The sequence below is a fragment of the Eurosta solidaginis genome, chromosome 1 (genome assembly GCF_040869045.1).
Source record: "Eurosta solidaginis isolate ZX-2024a chromosome 1, ASM4086904v1, whole genome shotgun sequence".
NCBI classification, from domain to species: Eukaryota; Metazoa; Arthropoda; class Insecta; order Diptera; family Tephritidae; genus Eurosta; species Eurosta solidaginis.
This window is the reverse complement of record NC_090319.1, coordinates 254,193,521-254,213,374: the sequence shown is the minus strand read 5'-3', so window position 1 is coordinate 254,213,374 and position 19,854 is coordinate 254,193,521. Positions and strand designations below refer to the sequence as shown.

Genomic DNA, 19,854 nt, shown 5'->3' with positions numbered 1-19,854 from the left:
CCGTCGGCATCATTTCGTGACTATTTTGGTGTCATTCAGGGACTCTTCCGGGATCATTTTAGGTCTCTTCGAAACCGGTAATTCAGCACACATGGCCGTGGATTTACTGCAAATTATTCGTAATTTGAATTCGGTATGTTTTATCTTTAATATCTAACACAGGTTTTTCGTTCTATTTTTAAAGGAATCCTGTAACGAACTGTTACAACTATAATCGCAATTTTTGTAATATTTTAACCAACTAAACACACGAAAAAGCAACACTACTTTCATTTAAAAAATTCTTTTTGGTTTTAGCTAATTGTAGTATCACTCTTTGTTCTATGAGTAGTAATTCTTTCACCCCTGTCATATCAATTAATTTAACTTAAAAACAAAATGTATTTTTTTAATTCGAAAAAAAAGTATTGTACTATTCATGTAAGCGTGCCTATCAGCTCATTTAACTCTTTTTTTTTAATGTATTAAAAAATAAAATACATTGACAGAAGCAATTTTTAAACAGACAACTTGATAAGCAGGCTAACGTGAATAGCACATATATTTTATTTTCTCTTTGCGGACGGGGCCGCGGGTAAAGGCTAGTTATTAAATAAATTATAAAGACTTATGGCCCTGCAAAATTTGAGGCAAACGAACGCGTCCAATTTCTTTAAAGTTTAAACAAGTTGTTTCAAGTTTGAACCATCAAAAAAATTAACAGTATATTTATGACACAATACCACCATAGAAATACATACTTGTGCAAAGAACGAAAAAAAAAACTGTAATGGTCCTGGTCCGCTCTTTTTAATTAAGTTCTTCACAAAACTTTGAATATCAGAGTTAAACGAGATTTGGTAAGAACATTATTTCTATGATACGGCAGACAATATTTGCATATGTGTAGGTAGTATGTTCCATCTTTCATTAGTATTTAATTTTCGTGAAGTTCCTCTTTAAATGTATCCTTAATATACATATGTACATATACGAGAGCTTATGTTGAATATACATTAAATATTCAGTTTCGCGCGAACTTCGACCTCCTTATCCTCGATTCTTTTCCTCTATTGCTTTCAATGAGTACAGGTATCGAGTAAAATACAGTAGCGAAACAACACTAGTCTACACACATGTTTTACATTGCAACAACGTTTATAGCTAGTATGTAGGTTGAGCTGTTATGCGTTTTCAAAACAAAGATTTATGAATCAGCAACAGTGCTCACCGAAATGACGTCACTTAAGTTTATCAACCGGCGAGAAGTAATTTTTTTTAGTACGTGTTGCAATTCCATTGCCTAAACTTATTTTTACTCACTGGTTGTCTCTCTCGTTCAAACAGAACATAACGGCTTCTGGCTGCGGTTATCTGGTTATGCGGTTTTTTCAGTTTCCAACAACTAAATACAATATTCAAAGCTGATATATGTATCTACATATGTTGGTATACACATTTTGTGTATGTACATGCATAAACCCCTATATTGTTGCTTTCACAGCTGTCAGATTATCAGGTTATCTGACTACGTTGTTATAATTTTTGTTCAGTTTGCAACGAAATAAACGGGAATACACACGCATGTGAGAAATGCGTTAGTCACCCAGGTTTGAAAACAAAAATAATATTTGATTATTAGCTTATGTGTAGTGTTGGAAAGTAATATAAAAATCATAAATCAAGAGACCAGACAGGTAAACAAAACTCAGCGAATAGCACTAAGAATTTCATATAGGGCTGCGGTATTTATTGTGTTTATTTGTACAGTGGAGGAAAACAAAAAATCAACTACGCTATGAGTGAGAGTGAGGATTTAAACTTGTTTCACGTGAAGTTGAAATATATTTAAGTTGAGTTTTTAACCAATTTCAGTTCGTAATGAGAAAATTAAAAAAAGGAAGAGAGAAAAGGAATCAAAACAGTGGACTGAAGCTGAAATTAGGAAAATTCTAGCGTATATGCAGATGAACTCAAACGTCGCGGTAAAATCTGTTAACAAATTTTCGCATATAACATTCATATATGTGTACATTTTTATACTTCTATTCAATATCAATTTGCAGAAACCAACTGCTCGGCTGTATTATGAGAAGCTTATCGAGGCAACAGGGATTGATGCGACTTGGAATCTTTTAAAATGTAAAATTCATCACCTGAAAGGAACTCTGCAGAAGGCAAATGATTTCATTAATTCTACAGACGCTGGGTTGCAAGGCGATGATGGTACAGCTACTGTTCAAGGTAAGTTAAAAATTGAATAAAAAATCTAAGCTCTTTAGAACACTTACATGCACATTTAATGTACAGAGAAAATGCTTAAAATTTGTCCACACTACTATCAATTGGCCGAGATATTTTCACCATATGCCCAAATTGAAAATTCACCTGTAAATGCAGCACACTTTGATGATTTAGATGAGGCTGATTATAAGCCATTTGACATGATCGATTATAAGGATACCAGCTTTTTGTTAAGCGATGAACCAACAACTTCTTCGGCAGCCAATACACTTCCAAAGAAAGCAAAGTTTTCAGAACAAAAGACTTGTGCTGATAAGTTTTCCGAAATGGAAGCAGAGCGTATTAATTTTCGAAATGAACAACTGAAGCTCGAAAGGGAAAAGTTCGAGTGGTCGAAGAAGTTGGATGAAAAGAAATTGGAATTGGAGCGACAAAAGCAAAGAGATGAGTTTGAGCTAAAGAAACTGGAGCTGGAAAAAAATGAAAAAATTAAAATGTTTGAAATAGAAATGAAATACAAAAATAATAAATAAAGTTAAAAAGGTATTTACTAAATAAATGAAATAAAAAATACAACACTTAACTATTTAAGTATGCGGCTTAGGTTGGTCCTTTTAATCCAAATTAAGAATTTTTTCACCCGCACCCCTTTGAACAGTAATACCAAATAAAGTTTCGCGCCGATCACATTATCGGCGGCGATGACGTGTAGGGTCAGTTTGCAGAAGCATGGACAATGACAACATGATAACGCGGCTCTGGGAATGTTTGAGAGAAAAGTTCATCGAAAGATGCATGGACCTTTAAGCGTCGTCGACGAAAGATGAGCTGTACGAGCTTTACGCAGACATCAACATATACCAGCGATTTAAAACACAGCGGCTACGCTAGCAGGGTCATATTATGAGAGTGCAAGATGGTTAGGTTAGGTGGTAGATGCCCTGGTAAGGAAAGCTCACTTGGACAGTATGAAGGTTCGTTGTGATATCACATAAAATAACGGTGATGTAGCTATAGCTACTTAGATAATCGGTGAGTAGTAACGATATAGTTTCTAATGAGACCGATCTCAACCTTGGATAAATCCTTCGGAATCCAAGTGAGTCGCGACGGAAATACTTTCGCCTAGTTCTAGCAAATACTGGGTAAGCTATCATAAAGTGACTCGAAGATTCCACCTCATCATCCTCCATACAGCTCCAACAGTATGGGATTTCCAGTATATTAAGACGTACCGCATATGGGCGATTCTCCGCGAGCTCTCAGTTTTACTAACCCAAAATTTTGGAAAAAAAATTTCGATTTTCAAATATTTTCAACCATTTTTCTATGAGTTTTTATCGTTAAAAAACCTTCCCAAAGTGGACGAGCTACAGCTATTAATTTCTGTTCTTGATACTGAAACCTGCCACGGTTGTGACATTTTGAAAATAAATTGCTCATCAAAAAAAGTAGAGTTGTGCTTTTTCGTTCATTTCAGAGATTCGGCTCTTTCGTTCTTTTTCTGATGAACGAACAAGTTGTTCTTTTTCTTCATCTGTTCTTTTTTGTTTCAAGCAAATGAAAATGCTTTAATACATTTCAAATTTCGAAAAGACACAAAACTGTAAGCTCGCGGAGAATCACCCATACACTCACATGGGACAGTGCCTTGTCAATACCAAAATGACCATATATAGATGCGCCCTAGTGCGGCCTTCCTGGTCCTATCTTCCCTATGTGGTCTCTAGGACAGTTTCTTGTTCAAAATAATCCCTAAATATTTAACCCTTTCAGAAATAGAGGGAGCTATGAAAGCGGACATCTTATATCTCCTTTTAAAAGGGACCAGTTTCATTTTTCCTGGGTTGGTCGCCAATCCACATGATTCAGCCACAGTGTCGTTGACTACCAAAACCTAGAGCAGAGGAGATAGAACACCCCCCTGTGGCATTCCTCTGTACACCTTCCTCTCGATTATAGCCCTTCGCCACTTCGTTGCGACAGTTATGCTGCAGAGAAGGTGGTTAATGAATTCAATCAGAGCACCATTGAACCCTTAACCGAAAGAAAAGACGCTGCCTACAGGACAACGTTTCAAGCGAGTGAGAATTCGGCGACAGATGGAAGGTTTTGAGACTGGGGAAAACTCTTGTAAGAACGATGCCCAGAGAGTAGTTAGAATAAGGAGGGAACACTTCTCTGCTCTCCTAAATGAATACATCGGTTTACTGAGCAGGGATGACTCACCGGATCCTGAAATCGATGATGATGAAAGTAATGTACCCCCACCCGATTATGACGAGCAAATTGTCTGCGGAGCTATTCAAATACGGCGGCGAGGAGTTGGTAAGGTGCATGCATCACCTTCTTTGCAAAATATGGTCGGACGAGTGCATGCCCGACGATTGGAATCTAAGTGTTCTTTGCCCAGTCCACAAGAAAGGAGAAACTGCAAACTGCGCCAACTAACACGGAATAAGCCTTCTAAATATCGCATATAAGGTCCTGTCAAGTGTATTGAAGTCCCCCGTGAATCGGTTGATTGGACCTTATCAGTGCGGCGTCAGACCAGGTAAACCTAACATAGACAAGATTTTTACAATGCGCCAATTCTTGGAAAAAACCCGCGAAAAAAAATCGACACACATCACCTCTTCGTCGATTTTAAAGCCGCCTTCGACAGCACTGAAAAGGAGCTGCCTATATGCCGCTATGTCTAAAATTTGGTTTCAAAACTTATACGGCTGTGCAAAGTGACGTTGAGAAACACCATCAGCTCAGTCAGAATTGGGAAGGACCTCTCCGAGCATTTCGAAACTAAACGAACTTTCAGACAGGGTGAGCTTCTATCGTGTTATTTCTTTGATTTGATGCTGGAGAAAATTATACTAGCTGCAGAACTTAATCGCTCTGGAACAATATTCTATGAAAGTTCTGCTTTTTCCAAACTGGAAAAGGAAGCCGTAAAGATGGGTTTGATGGTGATTGAGGACAAAATGAAGTACCTGCTGTCATCGAGCAAAGAGTGAGCATATATGCGAATAAAAAGGCAGCGGCTACGCGGCTAGGCCATGTTATGCGAATGAAGAAGACGGTCCGGCTAAGAAAGTTTTTTTATCGGGGCCTGCCTATGGAAGCAGAGGAGGAGGGCGACCCCCACTCCGCTGGGAGGACCAAATGGAAAAACAATTGGCACCAGTTGGTAGAGCGAAAAAGCGATTGCCGTGCCTTGTTGAACGGCCATAACCGTTTAAACGGTTAAGCACCAATTAATTAAGTAAGTAATTTAATAGAATTTATGTTTTGGTGATTTTTGACCTCTCACGGCAGACGGTACTGAAATACCTCATGGTTTTAACCCCGGTCGTAGAGGCTCGTACTTCACCGAACGAAAGATATAGTCGTCGTCGAAGCAGTTTCTTTAAACCATTTGACACTCCTCGCTGCACATACTTAACGGCCAATTACGGCCGCCTTTTAGCGCATGTTTCAACAGCTTGTTAATAGTCATAACTCTCATAGCACAGTTGCAACGACTGCGGACCAGATCGCACTTCCAGATTTTACAGCTCGAGCGGGCGAAATGGGAGGAGCATTTAAGGAATTGTAACCTCTCTGCAGGTGTGGGTAAAAGTCCCTGTCGACTCCGTCTAAGCACAATGACAAAATCGTCATCGCCTTTGGTGATAAAAGGCTGTCGGATGCGAAAAAATGCGCGAGCGCTTTTTGCCGACAATATGTAATGCAATCTACGATTGACAAAGTTAGACGGCGGGACAACAGATGCGCACACAAGCATAAACACAGCGCGTCCCCAATTATCAGCACCGCCAGAGAGGTTGAGGATGCCATCTTTTATGCTAAACCATATGAAGCAGTGGGCCCAGACGACTTAGCAATGCCGATGTAAAGGCAAAGAGGGATTTAGTCCCTTCGCTTTCCATCTTCGTCATCCCCGAAAAATGGAAAATGGCCAAGGTGGCTCCGCTACTAAAGCCCGGGAAACCAGCTAACATAGGAGATTCTTATCGTCCTATCGCCAGTAGCCAAGATACTTGAAGCCATTTTGCTTCCCTACTTTAATGCAAATTTGCAATTAGCCAATCATCAACAAAATTACATAGCACTACCACCGCGCTAAATGCCATTAGCACTCAGATAAATTGCGGATCAAATCAAAACCCCCACCATAGGACAGTACTCGTTGGGTTAGACCTGTCAAAAGCTTTTGATACGATCAACCACGGCACGTTCCTGGAAGGGTCTCCCTTTCCCCCAAGTCTCAAAAGGTGGACCGCAAATTATCTGTCTGGTCGGCAAGCATCGGTGCAATTCAGGAACGTAACACCCAAACCAAGAAGAATTAAGCAAGGGGTGCCACAGGGTGGTGTCTTATCTCCACTTTTGTTTAACTTCTACATATCAAAACTACCTTCACTACCAGAAGGAGTCACTATCGTTTCCTACGGCAATGCCTGCACAATAATCGCCACAGGCCCAGCCCTCAGATCGATGAGCTTTGTAACAAATAAAACAGCCTTCTCCCTGATCACTTCAGTTTATTCACCTCGCGAAATCATCGGCGACCTTATTTACAACATGGACGCGCGAAATGTCGACCATATTGAACATCCACGTCGATGGCACCAAGATACCGACTGTCTTACACCCTAAAATCTTTGGTGTGACGTTCGATCAGGATCTACATTTTGGTGAGCATGCAGCCGCAATCGTACCGAAAATCCAGAGCCGTAATAAAATCCTCAAATCTCTTGCTAGCAGTTCTTGGGGAAAAGATAAAGAAAGCCGATTGCATGCTACGCGTCCCCGATATGGTCGCCAAGCCTAAAGACTACCCACTGGAAGAAGCTACTGGCCTGCCAAAATATCACCCTCAGAATCGCCACGGGTTGTCTTCTTATGTCTCCAGAACACCATCTACATAATGAGGCGAGAATACTCCCCATTAGGGAGAGAAATGAAATGCTAACCAAACAGTTCCTGTTAAATACCCCGAAACCTGGGCATCCCAACAAAAATCTGATTTATGAGGCTATACCGCCCAGGGGCTTAAGGGGTCATCAATTGCCCGGCGCATCCAGTACTTCAAGAAAAATACCCAGAACTATCAGTGGAGGAACGCACTCTCCCTAGGGAAATGCGCGTCACTCTAGCTCAACTTCGGTCTGAGTACTGCAACAGGTTAAATTCTTACCTATCCAGAATCAACCCCAACATGCAGATATATATGTCCTGCTTGTAACGTGTCCCCACATGACACCAACCATCTCTTCAATTGTATTGTGGAACCAACGCCTCTAACACCCCGTTAGAGGATATTGATGACAATCTGTGATCGGTCACACCTATTGGATGGGGCGAAGCACTGCTACAACAACAACAACTATGACTTCAACTTGCCAAGAGGGCGCTGTACTTCATATTGTAGAACAAAATATTCAGACGCCTGCCCAAGGTTGAAAACATTGATTTTTGTTAAGTCAAAACGAGATTCCCAAATAAAAGTAGGCCGATTTAAAATTGAAATATTTTTTTTGAGCCTCATATTAAAAAAAATTAACTTATGTAAATTGGCGAAGGCGATTGAAATGTAAGCACATCGGCGAGCTTATCTGAACACATAATACATATATTGGTATTGAAAATGGTCGATATCAGGTTATAACTACACCCAGTTTTTCGAGTAGATTAGGTAGGTTGAACTGGCCGGTCCATGAGGACCTCACATAGACTGATTGAGTCCGTAGTGTTACCAGAAGTTTGTTTTAATGACCAAACTGAAAAACCCTATCAAAAACCAGGACCTATGTTATAAAATAACTCCGTCCTCTTGGCAAATACTAGAAGCTTCCTAGGACTTAAGCCACTTGCTGCTTCTAGATCTGACAGCTGTATCACTCCTAATAGCTGGAGTCTTAGCCAGGCAAGTGCATGGCACGAGCACAGAACGTGCTCGATCGTTTCCTCCTCCAACCCTCACTTCCTACACCTGCTATCACTGACCAAGCCTAATTTAAAGGCATGTGACGCCAGAAGGTAGTGTCCAGTCAGAATACCCGTCATGAGTCTACAGTCCTCTCTTTTTAATGATAGAAGCAACTGTGTTAGTCTAAGGTTGTAAGACCTACACATAATCTTCGACACTTTACAGCCCCGCGCTTGAACCCACTCGAGTAGATTAATGACGCCAAAAATATTTTTGGATCGCTCATATTGACTTAGTAGAAGAAACTTCTAAAGTTTTGAAAGCCGTAAACAAAAATCTGTTCGTATCATTTTGTATCTTGGCGAATGTATGATTCTTGGTATTTTATCTAGATCTGAGCAGATCTGGTTGCTGCCCCCGCCCACTTTTATAAATATAGTTGTTTAAAGGGTTAAACTTAACAATATTTCTAATATCAGTATGGTGCTTAAACACGGTTGCCACGCCATGTTTTCATTTGGGACCAAAATTCATCAAAAATAGGACCAAATTTCTGCTTACTTTGTAAATAATGTAATTAAAGGTAATACGGATATACAAAATAATACGTTATTTATAAAACCAGTTTTACATTGTTCAATGTATTACGCTCTTCAGACTTTCATGGACCAAACGTTGACGACCCTTTTTTGCTTTGTTGATTGAAATAATATTCAACTTGTTTGGTTTTTACAAGGTGCAGCTGAAACAATATGCGATTTGTAGCGATTCAATAGTTTTTATATAGTTACTATGTATATAATTCAATGTGGCCTTACAATGTTGCTCAATTAGATGGCATGAAAGCGGCAGACTAACTTTTTCTGATTGGAACTCTTGGTATGAATATCGCCACGAGCTTGCAGGCTCGAGGATAGAAAATTTAGCCGAATCGCATGCTACTAGTTTTCAATACGTGACCCAACAAGTAACAGAAGTGCCAAGTATTAGTATGCTTAAACACCACAATAGCCGTGAATTCCTTGAACTCATTGATTTGCTTTGGGTTATGTGAGAAAAATTTATATATAGAAGTGTAACACGATATGTGAGATTTTTAACACTTTTTACAAAGAGATCTTATGGAAAAAATTTTGAAATATGGTACGTCGATATATTACTACGAAAACTCTTAATTAATATCTTCGGTATGCTTGTACGCATAGCTTGAATAGTGACTCCGTGAGTTACAAGTGCACTTGTGTAAAATTTTGTTTTCAATTAATCTCTGCGCCCGCCATCGTACTGGCTTCATCAAAGGCAAGCCCGATAAAATAACCCAGAGGCACGGATGCTTTTGAAATAAATTCTTAATTCAGTGTTGTAATCAACCGGCATAACTTTTGCAACCCGAATTGCCACAATATAATGGTTGATCAATTGTGGAAAAAATCCAATTAAATAAATGGAAAATTATATGTGGGTTGATGGGAATTAAGTGCAATCAATAGGCTGTTCAATCAAATAATTTTTGGGGTCGCATTCTGCAATTTGACATCAGTGAAAAAGTAATAAAAATATCAAAATCATGGCTACTTGCTTAAAAAGGACCAAAATTAACAAAAAGGTACCAGCGGACCAAACGGAGTTGGTAAGAACCATTTTCGGTCCAAATGAACCAAAGTGGCATCCGTGTGCGTAACTAAATTATCAATAGTGACATTTTGACTAGCTTTTGATCCCTGAAATACGAGGAGTTAACGTTTGTGAATGGCATTAATAAAGGACCATCTTCTGTACTGATACTGCGAATAATATTGTAACGAATTTAGGGGAGTTCAGCTTATTTGAAACCTTCTGCTAACGTTCAAATCGCTAAACTGTTGAATAAATCACTCCAATATTAAGTGTTGCCAACTGGTCTTTATTTAGAATACTTTGGGAGTAGTACTTCACAATTATACCTCACAACCAATACCGTGTTTAAATCAAAACTGATTATTGACTACTCAGCTTGCGCTGCTTTTATACTCTCCGCTGCTTCATTCGCATATTTCTACTAAAGTCTAGACGTTTCGCCTTCTAGAACTACTGTATCTCCGCTTGCTAAAAAGGGCGCATCCCTTGAAGCTTATTCCGTAGACGTTCCAATTAGACTGGGCGAGATTAAGCGAAGGCGAGAGGTACACATGATCGAGCAAGCGGGAAAGGCGTGGGTTCAAGCGCGGGGCTGTAAAGTGTCGAAGATTATGTGTTGGTCTTACAACCTTAGATTAACAAAGTTGCTTCTATCAATAAAAAGAGAGGACTGTAGACTCATGACGGATATTCTGACAGGACACTGCTTTCTGGTGTCACATGCCTTTAAATTAGGCTTGGTCAGAGATAGCAGATGTAGGAAGTGCGGTTTGGAGGAGAAAACGATCGAGCACGTTCTGTGCTCGTGCCCTGCACTTGCCCTGCTAAGACTCCAGCTATTAGGAGTGATACAGCTGTAAGATCTAGAAGCAGCAAGTGGCTTAAGTCCTAGGAAGCTTCTAGTATTTGCCAAGAGGACGGAGTTATTTTATAACATAGGTCCTGGCTTTTGATAGGGGTTTTCAGTTTGGTCGTTAAAACAAACTTCTGGTAACACTACGGACTCAATCAGTCTATGTGAGGTCCTTCAACACAGCCAGTTCAACCTAACCTAACCTGCTTGCTACTTCACCTACATACATATCTGCGTCTGTATGTGTGAGTAACAACTTCGGCTGATGACTACATCTGTGTGTGAGGAATCTCTTCGATGCCTTGTACATAAGTGTGGCTATCTTTAATGTGTACATGTTCATAAGAGTGGAGTGCTTTCGCTTCCCAAGGCAGTCGGTTCTATGTACCGGAGCGACTCGGGATTTTTCCCGACCAAGGACTGTCATTTCAGTGTAACCCCATTTAATTTGTTGCGTCCCTCCCACAAATTGACATCCTCCCAGCAGCTCCTTGTAGCAGGACTGCTCCATATTCTCTTGCTCCGGGAAGGTATCGAATACAATCCGGGTCCGTCTCCTGACCCCGGTGCTGAGAAATGGTTTTGCTGCATCTGCCGGAAAAAAATCTTTTTAGGACGGTCATAATCTGTTCAGTGTGTCTCGTGTAAGGGATGGTTGCATCGGACAGGTTGTTCTGGGCTTGATCCCAAAACCCGACGTCCACGTAACTTTTATAAATCTTTTGTGGCTCCTTGCTGTTCACGCCCAAGGGCGTCCCGTGGTCTACATTTAATATAATATTATATATTTGATCAAGGCCTATCTGTCCGGTCAGGCGATGCAAACCTAGAAATCATCAACAGCTACATCCCTCCTGCCACCTGTTGCCCCAGTGGATACCGCCCTAATATCAGAGCCTTACTTACTGGCAACAATCGCATTATCTTAGGCGATTTCAATTCCCATCACGATCTATGGCATTCAAATTTGCGGGCGGACAGTAAGGGTGAGATGTTGGCGGATCAAATAGAAGAAACGACGTTCTGCACAATAAACGGAGACGCCCGCACACGCATGGTAGGAAGCTCTCACAGTTCGCCAGATATCTCAATCGTGAGCGCAGAACTCGTAAACTGCGTCAACTGGCAGCCGATGATAACGTTGGCATCCGACCACCTGCCTATACTTATTTCGCTCGAGCGTACCGCCGACTTCATCGTCACCGAAAAACGCACTTTCATAAGCTTCAAAAAAGGAAAGCGGGAAGAATATAAATCTTATACAGACAACCTTTTTGCTGCCCTCCCTATCCCGACTGATGCCCGCCAAGGGGAGCGTGCCTTCCGCAAGGTCTTTGAATCCGCCTCAGCAAGTTTCATTCTCGCCGGGAGAAATCCCGAAATCCGGCCCACTTCCCGGTGGAGGCCGCAAACTTAGCGAGAGAACGTGACCTTATAAGAGAGCTTTATCCAGGCGACCCCCAAATAAGGGATATAAACCAACGCATCAGATTGCTTGTGGATGAACACAAGCGGGCGAAATGGGAGGAGCACCCAAGAGGTTGTAACCTCTCTACCGGTGTGGGTAAACTTTGGTCCACCGTAAAGTCCCTACCGAATCCGACTAAGCATAAAGACAAAGTTTCCATCGCCTTTGGCGACAAAGTGCTGTCGGATGCGAAAAATGCGCGAGCGCTTTCTGCCGACAATATATAATGCATTCTACGGTCGACAAAGATAGATGGAAGGCCGACAGACACGCACATAAAGACAAATTCAGCGCGTCACCAATCACCATCACCGCTAGAGAGGTTGAGGACGCCATTGGTCGCGCTAAACCATCCAAAGCAGTGGGCCCAGTCGGCATAGCCATGCCGATGCTTAAAAAACCCTAGGGAAAGAGGGTTTCAAATATTTAGCGCATGTCTTCAACCTGTCTCTTTCCACTTTTGTCATACCCGAGAAATGGAAAATGGCCAAAGTGGTCCCGCTACTAAAGCCTGGTAGACCAGCTAACATAGGAGAGTGGTATCATCCGATATCTCTCCTATCGCCAGTAGCAACGACTCTTGAAGCCTTTTTGCTCCCTTATTTCCAAGCAAAGCAGCTAGCCTCTCATCAGCATGGCTTCAGAAAACTCCATAGCACTACCACCGCGCTAAATGCCATTAGCACCCAGATAAATTGCGGTTTAAATCAAAACCCCCACCATAGAACAGTACTCGTAGCGCTAGACCTATCAAAGGCTTTTGATATGGTCAACCATGGCTCGTTACTGCAAGACCTGGAAGGGTCTACCCTTCCCTCATGTCTTAAAAGGTGGACCGCAAATTATCTGGGTGGTCGGCAGGCATCGGTGCAATTTAGAAACGAACCATCAAAAACCAAGGAGAATTAAACAAGGGGTGTCACAGGGTGGTGTCCTATTCCACTTTTGTTTAATTTCTACATATCTAAGCTACATTCACCACCGGAAGGAGTCACAATCGTCTCCTACGCCGATGACTGCACAATAATGGCCACAGGCCCAGGCCTACAGATCGATGAGCTATGCAATAAAATAAACGGCTACCTCCCTGATCTCTCCAGTTTTTTCGCCTCGCAAAACCTGGCATTATCAGCGACTAAATCTTCCGCGACCTTATTTACAACATGTACTCCCAAATGTCGACTATTTTGAACATCCACGTCGATGGCACTACGCTACCGACTTTCTTACACCCCAAAATCTTGGGTGTGACGTTTGATCAGGATCTACATTTTGGTGAGCACGCAGCCGCAATTCTTCCGAGAATTCAGAGCCGTAACAAAATCCTCAAATCCTTCGCTGGCAGTACCTGGGGAAAAGATAAAGAAACGTTCATGACTACATACAAAGCAATTAGCCAGCCGATTACGTGCTACGCGTCACCCATATGGTCGCCAAGCCTAAAAATTACCCACTGGAAGAAGCTACAGGCCTGCCAAAATACTGCTCTCAGAATTGCCACGGGCTGTCTTCTTATGTCCCCAGAACACCATCTGCATAATGAGGCGAGAATACTCCCCATCAGGGAGGGAAATGAGATGCTGACCAAACAGTTCCTGTTGAATAACCAGAAACCTGAGCATCCCAACAGACATCTGATTGATGAACCAGCACCGTCTAGGGGCTTAAGGAGTCATCTCCGTAAATACTTTGAGGAAATAGGGCACCTGAGAACCCAGCCGCATGAAGCGAAAAAACACAAGCAGGTCCTTGGTGAACTCCACAAACAGGCGTCGGACCTTTATGCCCGGAATTGCCCGGTGTAAAGTAAGAAAAGTATCCAAAACTCGCGGAAGAGGAACGCATACTCCCCAGGGAAACGGGTGTCACTCTTGCTCAACTTCGTTCTGGATACTGTAACAGGTTAAACTCTTACCTATCCAGAATCAACCCCGACATACAAAATGTATGCCCCGCTTGCAATGTGTCCCCACATGACACCAACCATCTCTTTAATTGTAATGTGGAACCAACGCCTCTAACACCCTTTTCCTTATGGTCAACCCCTGTTGAAACAGCAAGTTTCCTTGGACTCCCGTTAGAGGATACTGATGACAATTTGTGGTCGGTCGCAGCTGTTAGGTGGGGCGAAGCACTGCTACAACAACAACAGTGGCTGCTTCATGTTTTTGTTGTTGCGTGATTATTAACTAGCACAGTGATGTCAACATTCACTACAATATTTATACTTTATCACCATTGGGCGATGAAATATGGGAAAGACGTGAATATTGACACTATGTAGAGAATCAGCCATATACAGTTGCAACAATGGAAATAAACTGGCTAATCCAATGCGGCGCGACTGTGAAAGTATTGCTACGAGACCCAAACAGACGTAGAGCTTAGTGCTAAATCCACCTTGACTGTAGCACCGGAGGGAACGCACTTAGACGGTGAATGGTTGTTTGCGGTCAAAGTCCATCATTGGATTTGAGGATTTTCGTTGCCGAAGGAAAAGATCGTTCTTTTTTTTGAACACAGCCGAATACACCTAGGAAATACTTGGTATTGAAAGGGCCAATGATCGGGCTTGAAAGGTATCTATTCTATTGAGTCTAAATAAATTAATATATCTGAATCATCTTAATCCTCTTCGGTGGAGTCATAAAGCCACAAAAAAATTGAAACTGAACAAAAGTAGTAGTGAGAGTGAAATTTGCATTTCACAGCTCTTGGGAAATACTACATTGTGAAGGCTGAATCTCTAATGCTTTCCCTATAATGTTTTTGTTGTCATTTCGCGGACAGAAGTCGTATGTCTTTCCTTTAGTTTATTATAAATAGAGTTCATAACAACGTCGTATTGTTTCTTTTCGGCGTTTGAATGTATTTTTCATCTAAAAGGGCGGGCTGTTAGATTCTTACCTGGGATCGACTTAGAACCATTTAGAAACAAGTAAGGAAGGCTAAGTTCGGGTGTAACCGAACATTACATACTCAGCTGAGAGCTTTGGAGACAAAATAAGGGAAAATCACCATTTAGGAAAATGAACCTAAGGTAACCCTGGAATGTGTTTGTATGACATGGGTATTAAATGGAAGGTATCAAAGAGTATTTTAAAAGGGAGTGGGCCTTAGTTCTATAGGTGGACGCCTTTTCCAGATATCGCCATAAAGGTGGACCAAGGGTGACCCTAGAATGTGTTTGTACGATATGGGTATCAAATAAAAGGTGGTAATGAGTATTTTAAAAGGGAGTGGTTCTTAGTTCTATAGGTGGACGCCTTTTCGAGATATCGTCATAAAGGTGGACCAGGGGCGACTCTAGAATGTGTTTGTACGATATGAGTATTAAATTCAAGGTATCAATGAGGGTTTTAAAAGGGAGTAGCCCCTAGTCGTATACGTGAAGGCGTTTTCGAGATATCGACCAAAATGTGGACCAGGGTGACCCAGAACATCATCTGTCGGTTATCGCTAATTTATTTATATATGTAATACCACGAACAGTATTCCTGCCATGATTCCAAGGGCTTTTGATTTCGCCCTGCAGAACTATTACAATTTCCTCTAATTAATATGGTAGGTGTCACACCCATTTTAAAAAATTTTTCTAGAGTTATATTTTGCGTCAAAAAACCAAACCAATCACCATCTTTCATCCTTTTTTCGTATTTGGTATAGAATTATGGCATTTTTTTCATTTTTCGAAGTTTTCTATATCGAAAAAGTGGACGTGGTCATAGTCGGATTTCGCCCATTTTTAATACCAAGATAAAGTGAGTTCAGATAAGTACGTGAACTAAGTTTAGTAAAGATATATCGATTTTTGTTCAAGTTATCGTGTTAACGGCCGAGCGGAAGTGCAGACGACCGACTGTGTATAAAAACTGGGTGTGGCTTCAACCGATTTCGCCCATTTTCACAGAAAACTGTCCCTACCAAATTCCACGTGAATTGGAAAATTTTTGTTCGACTTATGGCATTAAATGAATTCTAGACAAATTAAATGAAAAGGGCAGAGCCACGCGCATTTTGAAATTTTCTTTTATTTTTGTATTTTGTTGCACCATATCATTACTGGAGTTGAATTTTGACATAATTTACTTATATACTGTAAAGATATTAAAGTTTTTGGTAAAATTTGCCTTTAAAAAATTTTTTTCGTCATCCGATTTTGCTAATTTTTATTTAGCACACATATAGTAACAGGAGTAACGTTCCTACCAAATTTCATCATGATATCCTCAACGACTGCCAAATTACAGCTTGCAAAACTTTTAAATTACCTTCTTTTAAAAGTGGGCAGTGCCACGCCCATTGTACAAAATTTTACTAGTTTTCTATTCTGCGTCATAAGGTCAACCCACCTACCAAAGTTTCATCGCTTTATCCATCTTTGGTAATGAACTATCGCACTTTTTCGAAATTTTCGATATCGAAAAAGTGGGCTTAGTTATAGTCCGATTTCGTTCATTTTAAATAGCGATCTGAGATGAGTACCCAGGAACCTACGTACCAAATTTCATCAAGATACCTTAAAATTTACTGAAGTTATCGTGTTCACGGACAGACAGACGAACGGACGGACGGACATGACTAAATGAATTTCTTTTTTTGCCCAGATCATTTTGATATATAGAAGTCTATATCTATCTCGATTAGTTTATGCCGTTACGGGGTAACGTTATGCGAACAAAGTTAATATACTCTGTGAGCTCTGCTCAGCTGAGTATAAAAATATGGTGGCTTCTTCCAACTAATAGAATTTCTCAACATCACTTAGGTACCGGAAATAATGTAATAAAAATGCGTTGAGAATTCGAAATTTCATGTTAAATATTGCTTTTATTCCGGGCAGTTAACATTTCTTGTTTATACTATTTTCGTGTTGCAATGAAAGTATTGCGGATGCATTTAATAATCACAGCCATTACATATTTTTTAAATTTATTTGTTTGTGAACAAATTTCTTATCACACATGCAAAGTACGGGCAGGGGTGGACAAGCGTAAGAGAGATACACCTCCTTTTTAATTTTGAATTATAAAACTATTATAATACTACTTTTATATGGTTTCAGTGGATATAGAAGATTTTGAGAAGAAACGATCCGCCCGCAGTATAAAAGCCGAATGCTTTCGTATTTGTTACGCTTTGATGACCAAAAATGTAAGTACTCCTGCGATGTTGGTTGAGAAATTGAACGAAATTAAGTCCTTTTTATAAATTTCGAAATTGTATCTTTATTTTTATTTCTAGAGATACTACACCAATACATGTTTGGGCGGCACTACGGACTACAATCGTTGGTTTAAAATATTTCACTGTCCCAAGCAAATACAAAACCCAGTTCTAATAGCTGATGGCGTCGTTCCAGACGAGTTTAAGCCAAAACCCCCTACTGATCTATGCCCTGGTTGGACAGCTCCTGTGTTGCCAGGACTTTAGAACACGGTTAATTAGTCAGTGAGCCCCGTGGATCTCCGAGCTTTAGCAGTCTTGGCCTCTCAAAAATAAAAGAACTGACATGCTTTATTCAATTTGTTAGTGAACAGAGTGGTAGCGAGAAACGTTGCTATAATATAAAGATAGAGTTCATAGCTTTCTTTTTCTTGTGGAAAATTCATTAGGTAACTTGGTTGTATAACAACTTGCAATTGTTTTAAAACAATTGTTATACAACTTTGCTATTTCCTTGCCGGTGTGGACATACCTTAACAGATGTTAGAGTGTTAGAAACGTTTGAAGCTTGAAAAATATATGAAAATTAAAATCTCTTCTCGCCTAGCGAGCACTCAGTCGTCAGCCTTAAACGAGCTGCACCCCCTATACACTAAGGCACTTTTGTTTTTGTTTTGCGATGAATCATAAGCACGGATACAAATTTACACTTGAAATATAAAACAAATGTTAAAAGCACGTATAAATTAAGTTCATATGGAAGTGCAAAGCAAAGGCACTTTCATATGATGAACGAGCACTTCGTTATAAAAAACGAATTTACAATAACAAATTGACAACGAAATACTTTAAGCAATCGATATATTAAAACTTTTAGCTTTTTGAAGATTAAACAATTAAATTTTTATTTTATAAATACAAAAAAAAAAAAATGCAAGTCTTATAAAATTTTGTGTGTTTATTGTGATTTGCACTTGAATATACAAAATTTCGAGCAGCACTGGCCTTAAGCCAAAGAGGATAAATACAATAAGAGCCGTCACTCGTTATTTTTTTGGCATTTACTCGATGTATGCTGAGAGGTAGTCGCTACTTTTTTTTTGGGCGAGATGTTTATAAATATCTTCTATACATTTTCGTGGGGTATTTGTGTTTATTTTTCGAATGTATTTAATTAATTTATTTAATTCTCTTTCTAAAGATAACAGTTGCACAAGGGGCCTACACGGCATGGATAAATGCGAGACAATTAAAAATGTCCCTCTCAGAAAACATTTGGCATCAATTTTTTCAATTTCCAGCGAGATACTCACCACAAAATAACGAGTGACGGCTCTTATTGTATTTATCCTCTTTGCTTAAGCTTCATATACAAGTGCCTTTCATTGTGGATAAGACAAGTGTGATAACTTATGCAAAGACGGATGTCAAAATACCAAATAGAATGGATCACCTGATTTTTAATTGAATATTGCTGTCTCATTCTGTATCTCTTTCTATCACCTGCTGAAGATATCCGGCCCTATGCACCGCTATATTGAACACCAAAACGCTGCCAAAATGCTAAAAAGTAGCCATATTTAACATCCTGTCAGGCAGTTGACGGATAAGATATCACAATTGCTTTATCCACAATGGTGACTTTCTTTTCACTTTCATAAGAAATTTAGCCTTTCCAAATAAATCGTAATTATTGTGGCGGTGTATGGGAGTGCTTTGATATTTTTTTTAGCTACATATTAAGTCCCTTTCATGTTTGTCACTTCATTCCATACGAATTTTTGACCCATGGAAAAGTCTTTTTCGGTAACTTCCCGTTGAGCTAGACACTTGATACTTAGAACATAGTTCAGATCTGGGAGACATTACAATGAAAGTGAAAAAAAATTCGCTAGGTGGCGCACGAATCGGGATATACAGAAAATTAATTTTAAAAAGGGAATTTTGCGATCGACTTTTAACTAATTTCCCGGTGACCTAGAGACTTGAAACTTGGCGCGCAGTTCGAGGCTTGGTGACAATATAATTTACAGAAAACAAAATTCCGTTAGGTGGCGCGCTAAGTAACTACAAATCCTTGAAAAACGAGAGGAATCTTGCAATCGATTTTTGAGTAACTTCCCGGTGAGCTGGAGATATGAAACTTGAGCTGTAAGTCAGAACCCGGTGACAATGCAATATTTGATCAAAAAAACTTCGCTAGGTGGCACGCGAATCGAGATAGTAAGAAAACAAATTTTAATTTGGGAATATTTCAATCCATTTTTAATAAACTTCCCGATGACCTAGAGATTTGAAGCTTGGCACTTAGTTCGAGGCTTGGTGACAATACAATTTACAGAAAACAAAATTCCGCTAGGTGGCGCGCTAAGTGAGATAACTACAAATCCTTGAAAAACGAAGGGAATCTTGCAATCGACTTTTGGGTAACTTCCCGGTGAGCTGGAGATATGAAACTTGAGCCGTAAGTCAGAACCCGGTGACAATGCAATATTTTATCAAAAAATAATCAGCTAGGTGGCGCATGGATCCAGATATTAGGAACATTTATTTTAATTTGGGAATCTTTCAATCCATTTTTAACTAACTTCCCGGTTA

The 19,854-nt window shown here is 40.1% G+C and overlaps 1 protein-coding gene across 1 annotated transcript; it reads left to right on the top strand.

Annotated features, from left to right (window-relative positions):
* Window positions 1-1,554: 1,554 nt before the first annotated feature.
* On the top strand, window positions 1,555-17,523 carry LOC137240366 (uncharacterized). The gene is made up of 7 exons (XM_067766511.1): window positions 1,555-1,787; window positions 1,855-1,964; window positions 2,046-2,223; window positions 2,290-2,719; window positions 4,442-4,551; window positions 17,156-17,244; window positions 17,335-17,523. The coding sequence occupies exons 1-7, from the start codon at window positions 1,778-1,780 to the stop codon at window positions 17,521-17,523; spliced, it is 1,116 nt and encodes a 371-aa protein (XP_067622612.1). The 5' UTR covers window positions 1,555-1,777.
* The last annotated feature ends 2,331 nt before the right edge of the window (window positions 17,524-19,854 follow it).